The sequence below is a fragment of the Colius striatus genome, chromosome 3 (assembly GCF_028858725.1).
Source record: "Colius striatus isolate bColStr4 chromosome 3, bColStr4.1.hap1, whole genome shotgun sequence".
In the NCBI taxonomy this organism is placed as follows: Eukaryota; Metazoa; Chordata; class Aves; order Coliiformes; family Coliidae; genus Colius; species Colius striatus.
Window position 1 is genome coordinate 41,258,059 of NC_084761.1, and position 12,047 is coordinate 41,270,105.

General features: G+C 39.9%; 1 protein-coding gene across 2 annotated transcripts in view; it reads right to left on the minus strand.

Annotated features, from left to right (window-relative positions):
* The window catches only part of UBA6 (ubiquitin like modifier activating enzyme 6), a 32,737-nt gene extending 21,967 nt beyond the window's left edge, over positions 1-10,770 (minus strand). The window contains exons 1-10 of one of the 2 annotated variants that reach the window (XM_061993644.1): positions 10,667-10,770; positions 10,214-10,326; positions 7,849-7,911; positions 6,485-6,579; positions 5,643-5,671; positions 4,764-4,858; positions 4,121-4,232; positions 3,051-3,131; positions 2,132-2,254; positions 243-366 (exon numbers count right to left, since the gene is read on the minus strand). In XM_061993644.1, the coding sequence (XP_061849628.1) occupies positions 243-366; positions 2,132-2,254; positions 3,051-3,131; positions 4,121-4,232; positions 4,764-4,858; positions 5,643-5,671; positions 6,485-6,579; positions 7,849-7,889 (700 nt within the window). In that variant the 5' untranslated portion in view covers positions 7,890-7,911; positions 10,214-10,326; positions 10,667-10,770. Of the gene's footprint in view, positions 1-242; positions 367-2,131; positions 2,255-3,050; positions 3,132-4,120; positions 4,233-4,763; positions 4,859-5,642; positions 5,672-6,484; positions 6,580-7,848; positions 7,912-10,213; positions 10,327-10,469; positions 10,590-10,666 lie in introns of those variants that run through there. The other variant, XM_061993645.1, reaches the window with a different exon arrangement.
* Between the last annotated feature and the right edge of the window lie 1,277 nt (positions 10,771-12,047).

The following is a 12,047-nucleotide window of genomic DNA, read 5'->3' on the forward strand; positions in this document are numbered from 1 at the left end:
TTTCCACTGTCTGAGAATTTCCACTGCTCCTTAAGCAGCCAGATGAGTTTGGAAAGACTTTTCTAAATGGAAATGGCATCAAGACCACACTAGAAAGATCTATGCACCTGAAAGCAATTTTCATGTGCAAGCTCACTGAAGCTCTGCACAACTCAGCACTGCTCTGGCTACACTAACTAATACTACAGTGAGCTAAAACAGGCCAAAACCTAAACCCCTTGCAAGTGACTCAGCAAGTTTACCTGTTATTTGGTGTGTGGATCCATTTAAGCATGACATTCCATTAACTTCACGAAAGATTAAGAACTGTCCCGTTTCAAGCCTGTGGGGATGATTTTCAAGGCAAGTGACAATACCAGGATTTGACTGAAAGCAAAAATGGCAAAGTTAGCAAGTAACAGTGTATTGTATAAAGTAGTCATGCTCCTATGTGTACTATAGATATATCTTTTCCCCTTTTGGAACTGCAACTACTAGTAATTTTAGTACCTCAGTTCTGACATAAGAAAGGACTTGCCTATAACTTATTCAGTCCTGTTGGTTTCAGTTTACAGTGTTTTCATAACACAGACTCATTTTTACCTTTTACAGCTTGTTAGCAAACTGCATTTGTTTGTTCTTAGCAGCCAAATCCATTGTTCCATTCTGAAGTAGTATCAAATTTATCTCCTTTTTCCAAACTAAAAATCTAGTATGTGTACAAAGAAATTTTCACAGACATTGAGTAATAAAGTCTTGTGAATCATTTTTATTAGTCCACGCTTCCTTTCCATTTGATCTCCTCAAAAAAGACACCTCAAACTCACTCTTGAATGTTTAGAAGCTTACAAAGTTGGACATCCAAGTTTACAATTGCAGGAACCTCAGACTACATCTCATCCTCTTACAGCATGTCATGCCAACCTCCCATACAGTCTGACACAGCTCATTCAGAGCTTGTGGTGAAGCTCAGGCTGTAACATAGTGGATTGGCTAGTAAATCTGGCCTGTAAAGTATCCTGCCATCCCTTCCTGATCTCACAATATTAGAAAGATTTCAATGAAGTAGCATAAAGCTTAATTACAGTGGACTATATTCTCTGTAGCATGGAGAATGGCAAATGAGTTAACCAGAGAAAATTCTTCTCTGAATTGAGGGCAGAATACTGCCTCGACCCTGTCCAAAGAACAAGAACAGCCATTTGATGGTGGTTTTGTTATCAAGTTGTAATTCTGGTCAGTTTTACAGCTCAGAGAGTGGAAACAAAATACAACTAAACTCAAGTGTAAGATTATGAATTACACCATATATGTACAGATATATATTAATTCCTTGACTTGGCAGGCAATCAGCAAAATCCGCAAAACATAACTATATACTATTTATGTAATTAATGAGAGCAATCAAGTCATCCCTCCCCTTTTAAAAACACCAAAGAACAGGCCACCAAAATTATCATATCATGACCTTTAATCCAGGTCAAACCCAACTTGCTATGCAAACCATTCTGGTTTGGTTATTATTACACCTAGACTGGAGATATGATAGAAGACTGTCATATCTCACTACTGTATGAGCAAGGTTATAGTCTGGACTTCCAGAGTCGAAAGAGGGAGCTAAGGTTGTTTCCATTTATAAAGGGTGAGAGCAAATGGACATCTCCTCTTACATTCTGCACTAGAAGTATTAGCACTAATCCTCTTCTTGTTGCCTCTCCTTTGGTAGGTTAAAACAAACCTTTACATTTCTTTTTAATATAGGCTCTCAATCTCCTTAATCATTTCAGCTGTCCTCCTCTGTATGTGATATTTGCATGCCTATTTCAGCGTTTTCTCAGAAAACTTGACTTATTCCCACATCAAGACTACGTCCTCTCCACATCTCCTCATTTCTTCCCCTCTCTCAAATTAAAAAATAAACTAATCACAAAAAACCAACACCTTGTTATTGTGATGTAACACTAAGTAACAACCAGGACACATCAGGATGCTCTACAATGTTAGCCCATTATCACTGACTGATTTTGATTGAGACACAAGAATAAAGTAACTCTACTGTACTGCTGAAGTGAAACACTGTGCCTGGTCACATTGACAACAATAAGTCACTATAAAAAAAGATGAAGGCAGTATGATGACTTCTGCCCCTTACTTGTGTTATATTTGAAATGAAGATCTCCTTTGGCTCTTCTCCCGTTGTATCCAGCACTTCGAATTCATCACCAAAGTCACAAAACAAACGTGAACATATTCCATATACATCTGCACTGATGAACTACAAGGGAAAGTACAAATCATGAGTATCCCTAAAACAGCATAAGCCAAAGGAATGAACTCTCCAATTCAACCTCATCCAAAGCTAGCAAGTTTAACTGCTACGGTGGAAGCTTATCATACACACCCAAGCCACTGACTAAATAGCGTAGTGTTCATGAAAGACTTTGAACCTGTATGAGCATTTCTGAACCCTTTTGAGTTAACAATATGTTGAAGAGAAATAACCAGCTTTCTGCATTTCTGGACAGAACATGTTGGGAGGTCCAGAATACTCACTCTTGAATGTTTAGAAGCTTACAAAGTTGGACATCCAAGTTTACAATTGCAGGAACCTCAGACTACATCTCATCCTCTTACAGCATGTCATGCCAACCTCCCATACAGTCTGACACAGCTCATTCAGAGCTTGTGGTGAAGCTCAGGCTGTAACATAGTGGATTGGCTAGTAAATCTGGCCTGTAAAGTCTCCTGCCATCCCTTCCTGATCTCACAATATTAGAAAGATTTCAATGAAGTAGCATAAAGCTTAATTACAGTGGACTATATTCTCTGTAGCATGGAGAATGGCAAATGAGTTAACCAGAGAAAATTCTTCTCTGAATTGAGGGCAGAATACTGCCTCGACCCTGTCCAAAGAACAAGAACAGCCATTTGATGGTGGTTTTGTTATCAAGTTGTAATTCTGGTCAGTTTTACAGCTCAGAGAGTGGAAACAAAACACAACTAAACTCAAGTGTAAGATTATGAATTACAGCATATACGTACAGATATATGTGTTTAAGTTTTACTATTACCTTAATAGGTGGCTGCTGAGCATGACAGAAGTCATTAATCTTCTTCTGCAGCAACAGACTTACTTCAGTCAATATGACACACTGTAAACAAGAATAGAAATAAATCTAGGACACTGAAAGCAACCAACATCTTCAGGCTATACAGAAAGTAGTACTAATAATAAGTTATTCAGGTGCCCTGATTCCTTTTCCCCACACATAACAGACAAAGGAGTCTTGCGTCAATTTTCTCATTACACAGTAGAACAGATGGGTTACTGCTCCACAAGTTCTGGAAATAAGATGAGCAAAAGCAGGAATGGCAAATTATCTCTTTTTTTTTTTTTTTTTGTACTGTATCTGTGAAAATTGAAGCCTAATTAAAATATTTATGAAAATAGTTATGGATAATCTCAGAGAAAATGTAGCTCTTAAAATTCACACAATTTCTACAAGTATTCTTTTAAAATTTAGGATAGTGTTGGTTTACAAAGCATATGGACTGCATCCTATTCAGTTATACATGGCCTGCTATAGTTAGGACATTCAGAAACTTGTTGAGTACAACAGATAGCAACACAGTACAACTTCCTCACTCATACCGAGCCATGCACAGGCAGGAGATAGCTGACTGAACTACTGAACTCCACTACACAGGAGTTTATGTTTCATTACATACAGACATACAGAAATGATCTTTCCAATTATATAGCTTGAGTCTCTGTTGCCTAGAACAGTACACAAAAATACATGTAGAATATCTGTGCTATGTAGTCTCAAAAAAAGATCAGTTTCTCTTTTGAACAGCAACAAAAAAGCCTGCATGGCAAACTCATCAATCATTTATTGTCACAGTAAATCCCGTAAGTGTCATGAGAAAGTGGTTAGGAATACAAAATAAAACTACAGCCATGAAAAAAAACAAACAAGAACAACCATTTCACTAGTCCAAATACAAGATCTACTTCCATTACAACATCTCAAAAAGTACTTTAGTTTTCATTTAATTTACTCATATATGTAAAAAAAAAAAATCCAAGCTGTTTGCTCTGAGCAAAATACCACACACAACTGCTTTAAGAGTGACATACCTGGTACTGCTTTAGGAAAGACAAATCTGTGCTTTCATCTAGTGGCACAGTTGATGCTGCTACATGGACATACGGATTGAGTTCTGCAATGTGATGAAGTGTGGCCTCAGCTCTGAAAGAACAGAAACTTTCATGTTTTTTATCCATCTACGAAACTGTACTTTCAGCACAGAATTTCATACCCTGTGTGCCCTACAAGAGCCCCTCAAGAGTTCTCCTGGCAATTATCAACAACTCATTTAGTCACACAGAAATTCCTAGCAGGTCTGAGGAAAACAGCTCTGCCCAATATAGAACAGGACTCACTGATGGTCTAGTGTCATGTCTGTTTTGTAGTCTGGAGCACACAAGTGTCTGAGAAAGTCCAAGGAGGAAATGCACCCTGCCTCCAATGGTTAAATTTACATTACAGGCTTTCAACTGCAAGAAGTAAGATGACTCAGACAGAACTCCAGTCCCAAACTATACTTCTCTTAATATCTACCTGGGCACTGCACTCAAAGCCAGTAACTCCAGAGAAAGAATTTAACAAATATTTGATATGTTTTAGTAACTCTTCTCAATGAACTGTTACTTTTGCTGCTGATGGAACTGTTACTCCTGGTCAAGTTCAGTCCTCCCTCTCTGTAAAGGCTTCACCAACCTGTTCCTTTGATTGGTAATATCATCTTCATGGATGAAGAAGTTGATCCCCAAATCCCACTTTGTGCACTGCTTGGTGTCATGAACAGTAAGAGCCTAAGAAAGTTCAGCGAAAAACATTTACCGGAAGAACGGTACACGGTTATAGTACCCAAAAAGATGCATTAAGCCCCACATAAAATGCTGGAAGACTAGCACTGCAGAAGATTTAGTTGTACCACATATAAGAACAAGCTCCTTCACCCTTTTTTCTAAGAAAACTCTTACTGTTTGAGAGACAGAAACACATCTGCAATAGACATTTCATTAAGCATTTTCCTCCCAGCCTGCAGTGATGACAACATTTAAATACCAAGGATGACTTTTGCCACATTCTGATTAAGGGGCAATTGCAATTTGTAAATTAATGGACTCCCACAAGTTATGAACAAGGGTTGGAAGAGTGAGTTTTGAAAGGCTTTTCTCTAACAAAATCCAATTTCAGCAGCACAAAATTAAAACACTCAACCATTCTAACAGCTACAGAAAAAGATTCTGATGGATGACAGAACAGGATAACATATTTTGAATGGCTTGGCTTTTGAATTTATACCACTCCATTTAGCAGAGGCCATTTTCTACAAAAGGATTCATTGTACAATCAGCAGCTGGCTAAAATATTACATGAGGTTTTTCAGAGTGCAATGGACATCAATACAAGACTCTGACTGTGCCACTAGAACATCTAGATTATTAAAGTTTTCACCACCAGGTTCTCAATTGTTTTGCAGTCCTTCTAATGAAATACAGTTTCAGAAATGTAAGATTAGCCAACTAGTAGTGTTGCCCCTTTTTCTCCTGCTCACCCAAGAATACCACCCAAGAGAACTGTTTTACTTACCTTTACCCCAGCCAGAATGATATTTTTGGCTGGAAAAAAAAAAAAAGAAAAGAAAGGGAGTGCTCCAAATTACTTGCAAATCTGTAATTGAATAGTTATGTGGGTGGACAATAACAGTGTGTCATTACTAAGAACTTCACAGCTTAAGGGTTTGTTCTTTTACATTTGGCTCAAGCATTCCACACCACCACTGAAAGCAAAATAACATGAACAAGGTCATACAGGCTCTTTACATCTGTCAGGAGTTCATCCCACAAGTGTGATTACTGAGACGATGATGACAATAAACTGCAAAACCCCATTACTCTGTTCTGGCTTCTGGTGCAGGGTAATATTAAAGCCAACTGAAAGGGTAATACCCAAGGTAAGAATCAGTTGAGACAATTCTTGCTCATAAAGAATAAGAGAAATCATTATGGAGTCTTTTGCACCAGGACAGTTATGGACTTCTCACCAAACTGTACCTGTTCCTCCCTCTTCCATACCCCCTATATTTCCTACATGGGGCTAATTTGGGCTATAGCTGTTTCTATTACATTCACTGACACCGATGCCTAAAGGAATAACTTGTATCATCCATCCTGAACATCTACTCAAGACACAAGATTTTGGACCATGGAAGCACATTTTAAAGCAAAATTTGAAATGTTGTTCTATTAGAAAGCTTACTAGAGAAAAGTCCAGGAACTTCCCTGCATCAGCTATATTACCCATACACCTCATGCACATATAAGTTCACTTGGATACTTCACACATGCCTATTAACTAATCTTTGCAAGTACTCTGGGACAGTATGTTTACCATACACTTGTGTCTGCTTTAAGAATTGTTATCTAACTTACCAATTTCCACACCAAGACCACCTACACCACTCAGGAATACGTGGGACTGAGCCATCTTCTGCATTGCTGTGTCTCCAAGAACATACCTCTGACGACTACAGCAAAGATAAATTCAGATCAAAACAAGAAACAAATAAAATCAAGAGCATATGGAAGCAAGTAAAAAATTCCCAGTTGTTTCCAAAAAGGTTCAAATATTCTCAGTTATTCTAACATCCTGATTTCTAACCCAGAATACTCAGATCTACAGGTGAGTATGTGTCACTAGTGTGAACAATTTTGTTTACCAGTCCTTCATTCAACAAGCCACTGAGGATGTAACATGCACATATCTGAACAGTAGAGTGCTTTAGGAAAGAAATTTATACAGCAAAAGGAATATTTGCACTCACAATCCAAACAGTGAAATGCATTTAGTGTCAGGTTTTAGAGAAAAGAAATAATCTTCACATCAGTGTTAAACATATTCAGGATAGTAGCGTTTTGGAATTAATTGTTGAAGACACAAGTAAGCCAAAGATTTTCTGTGTTACCGGAAATCTTCAAATCAAACGGTGCAGCAGCTTTTGTAGTCACATCCTGAGCTTTAAAAGACTACACAAAAAGCTTGAACCATTATAAATACCACCTTTTCCACCATGGAAAAGGTATGACTCTCACAAGACTAGTGCCAAAAAGTAAAATGAGAGACCCACAACACAAAAAGCATTGCACTGAATTAAATGAAGCCTCATTTGTTCAGAATACAGGGGATTTAAAAAAAAAAAAATATATATATAAAGAAGCTTTTCATTCCACATTTTTCCAGAGATATCATTTGTTTCAGTACAGGCTCTCTGAACTACTGCCACTTCAAGTGGTCTCAAGCTACTGACACCAAATTGAAACAAAATTAATAATAAAATATATAATAATTAAAAAAAATCCCCAAATAACCCAAAGTTCAGAGGATAACAGAGATACTGATGATGTTCATGAGGACAAAGAGGTATGTCAAAGACCAAGGAATAAATGAAATTGTGAAGGACATAAAGTATATAATGCTGAAAAGGAAGGCAAAAAGAAGGTAATAAAAGCAAATAAGGGATAAGAAAGAGGGGATCATCTACCTTTTCAAAGAAGCCACAAGTTTAAGGCAGAAAGAAAATCCATATTAAAAATAGATAAATACAAATTATTCCTGTTTTTCAAAAAGCAGACATTATTGATACTATTGGAATTTTGTACAGCCATCTCAAGTACACACATCTTTACCTAACTGGGTAAGTAGATAGTATTTTCAAGCCTTGTCTTACACATTACTGCATGTAAATGTAAGTGTGGCTGAGATGTCAAAAGGAGTGTTTAAAAATCAGATTCCTTACCTATACAAAGCATCATCAATTTCCATAGAGTCTGCTGCCATAATGCAATGTGATTTGGTTACACTAGAAGGGTTACAAAAAGAAGTAATATGGTTACACTGGATATAATTTCATAGTTGTGTCTATCAGTTCCCGAGTCCCCTCATTCTTCAACAGAAGAGCTGATAATCACCAAAAGTGACATTACATAGTAAAAACTTTGAATACTAAGAAGCCTACAGAACACCACAGCACCACAGACAAGAATCCCTAAACCTTCAACAAATGACCTGAAAATACAGATAGATACTCATTTTCCTCACTGAGGAGATGCAAGACTTACCACTTGCATTTGCCACAGTCAGAAGTTACTAGAAGGATGATTTCATTTTATATTAACAACTCCATGCTGTTTAACTTGCTTCTACCAGATTAGGGTTTTTTTGGGGTTTTTTGTTTTTTGTTTTTTTTTTTTGATAGAAGAACCCTGAACGATGAGGAACAGTTATTCATGCTATATTGTTTCTATGTTAACTGAAAATCCTTAGGAAACACATTACTGTTTTAGCTAACAGCAAAATTCAATACTCAAAGATCTGAAGTAATGCAATATTTAACTAAGACATCCAGTTAAACAGTTCCATAGGATTTTAAGAAAAAAAAAAAAGTAGTTTGTGCTATTAAGGTCTTCAATCATCAGCAAAGACTTTTTCATTGTTACCTTTTTAATAATTAAGCACTAGGATAAAGAACAAACTGCTACCAGGCAGCTTCTTCCTTAGCTATGTATGCTGGAAATTGGTGCTTCCTGGACCTGGCAGGTGAACGCCAACAAATACAGGATGAGCAAAACAAAGACCATGTTTTTACCCAGAACATCAGTTCCCACCACTACCAAGAAGGTACACATCTTACTCCAACTCCCTACAAACTGCCTTGGAAACTAGACATGGCTGTCAACCCTTTCTCCCAAGAAAGAAACGCCTTAGTATGAAAGGCCCGTTCATACTAATGAGATCTTTCCTCTGTGAGCACAGATGTACCCTTAAACAGCTTTCAATCCTGCAATCCTACTCAAAAGTTAACACCTAGTTACTGTTCAGATGGTTTTGGGAAATATTTTAACATTTCTGAAGTGTGGCACCTGTAGCCTGTCACAACTTAAGAGACTGCAACAGTCCGACTTGAATTTTTTCTTTTTGCATTTTCAGTTTGAATTAGAAAGTGCTGAAGTAGCATAGCAAGGGACTGAGAAAGCAGGCCACAAATCTCACCAGTTAAGCTCTTCCACAGTGTGATACTAACTCTAACACATAAGCTAGCAGGCAGAACAGTCAATATGCGGCACCTCCATCACAATCTATACCACCAGTCACTTGAGTGCACCCCCAGGCCCTTACACAAGAGCTGAAGACATGCAATATCAATGTTACTAGATCATCATAGGACCCAGATCTCAAGCCAGAGAGCAACACACAACACACGAGCATCACAAGCTTCACTCCTGGCTGAGATAAAATCCTTCATTTCAGACATTGGCTGGGACAGAAGACTGGAACTTCTCAAACCAAGCCAATGCCATCTTATAAAAGAACAGAGCAAGCAAGTTGTTCTGCTCCTCCGCCACCACTCTCCACAAACAACACAGGCACTCTGAGCCTGCCCAACACAAACAGATTGTGGTACTAAAGTGGGGAAGGTGATCCACCTTTGGATAAAAGCAAACAGCTTCCTCTTCTGTGGTTGCTGACAGCTATTTCAATACATGTGCCCTCTCAGACAGCTCTTTGTAAGCAACCAAAGATGTGTGATCAACACACAAAAGAACCTTCTTCACTTGTATCACACAGATCTGTTTGACAGTGGGTCTTCCAACATATTTATCAATTCCAGGTTCTTCTCCTGCATTCTCTGTTACAGCACTGAGCTACTGCTAGTATACTCATCAGGTATGGCAAAACACTTTCTTCCAAATGACTTTGTGATACTATTGTAAAGTGGCTCTAGGAAAAAGTTTTGTTAATGTATTCTTGCCTCCAAGCTGTATTTCTCATTTTAGTTCAACTGGTATTGAATCTGTATCAAAGAAAGGCACATCCTGTGTTGGGGAAAAAAAGCCATTCTAACATTATGTTCTAGTTCTTAACCTGGTTCTTTGACATTTATACATTCATCTGTTTCCTTTTAAAGGCCAATGTTATCAGTTTTAATGCCAGGCTTCCATTTAACTGTGTAAGCAACGTCTTTAACTTTTTAAAGCCTCAGCTGCTTGTGGGACATAACCTGGGAACAAATTGAGACGCTACGTTAGAATGACGAAGATGCTCCAGGGAGCAGAAAAGACACAGGAGCTGTACCAGTGGACTAGTTTCCCAATGTTTCTTACCTCCAAATCAGCGCAGACTGAAAAACAATTACTTGCCGTTCAGCAAGCTGGGATGGCAGGGAGGCCTGGATTCATCCCACCTAGGGAGGAGGATCCCGGTCGATGCAGGCTCCCTGTTTAGGTGGTGGAGAGAGACAGAGAGAAGTGGGTCACTCAGACACATTGTTAACTGTCCAGCCAGGCTCATGGGGGAAAAACGACCCTCTTGCGTCTACAGTGGAGAACCGAGACAGAGACAACTGGAGTCGAAACCAACCTGGCCCAGATCCCGGCAGAGCCAGGCCGGGCTGCAATCCCCAGCTCGGCACCCCGGGTCTCGTCTCGCTCCTGAGGCGCCGGGCACGGCAACCCAGCAGGCCAGGCAGCCGGCCTACCCATCTCTCGCCGCTTCCCGCCGCCCGCCTCAGCGACCCCCCCCCGCGCCTCGGCGATCCCGCCGCCGCCCGCCCTCACCCCCGCGGCGGCCTGGCGTTGCGATCAAGGCCCGAGCGCTGCCGGCGGCAACGGGGAAAGAGGCAGGAAGAGGATGGGAGATAGCAGCGCCGGTGCTGCGGCGCTTCCCCGCCTGCGCTGACATAAGGGGCCGGGCTAAGGCCGCCCGCCTCACGCCGGCGGGAGGAGCTGGGCAGCCGTGCGCGGCCTTCACTCAGCAGGCATAGAGGCGGGCAGGCGCTGCAGCCGACGCATGAGCCCACCACTTTCTGTCGCAGAGGTAACGCACGGTGTTGTTAACAAAGACATAAATCAGCGTTAGGTTCAAGCGTTACCAGCTCAGACAGTCAAAAGCGCTTCTGAGGTAATTGTCCCCACATTCTGCAGGAGAGGGTCAGCAAGGTAGCACCTACCTCAAAAACAGGCAAAATGTCATTAAGAGGGTATAGGCAACAAAGTTACAAAATGCTAGAGAGCATCCAAGCTGACAGGAGAGATTTGGGAAGAAGTGGTCAAGAACAACACACATTCCATGCTAGCATGATACATGGGCTTGGTGAAACATTTTTGGGTTTGGTTTTTTTTTTTGGTTTTTTGGTTTTTTTGGTGTCTAATGAGGAGAAAGACAGCTGTGTTAGCCAGTACTCTGCCTCCACCGTTGATTCAACATCACCTCCTCTAAACACTTTCCCTCCTGTCTCCAAAACTCTAAAAAGAACCCAGCACTGCCTGCCTTCCCATCAGGCAGTTTGATCTCCCTTCAACTTGAACCCTGCCTTCCTTTTTTTGTTATCCTTAATCATCAGGATAGGTGAGATGAGTTTGAATCTTTCTTGATACCATTAGCACACATTTTGCTAGAATGGGAGGGATTCGTGCTGCTGCACAAGCAACAACTGAAAAATGTTATTGCATACAGTGTACACAGAATAGTCACTTCAGATTTTAAAATATTTGTAACTTTGGGGAAAAAAATCCTAAACAAATACCCACCCAACCATCTGAATCTTACAGTACAAAAAAAGGGGGGGAAAAGCAAGCTTTTCCTCTGTCTTGATTGGGTTTTGGGAACCTCTTTGGTCAAGAAGACCGAATTTTTGTCCTCTTTGTGAGCATCCAATGCATTACTTCAGCCTTTATCTCTCTAGTGAATACTAGAGTTCTAGCAACCCTCGATATTTACACCTCAGTCCAACAATGCTTTTTTTTTGTACTGAATTAGTAACAAAGAGTAAGAGCAGCTAAATAACACTGTACTTATTCAAACATGGGCTATGCTTTTGCGGGATCGAGGTGAAAGTACTACTCTGCTACACAGCTTTTTTTGTGATGCACGGAAATAACTGAAGATGTGGGCAAATTTCAAAGAACCACTAGAGGTCACTAAGAAGCCTGAAATCGT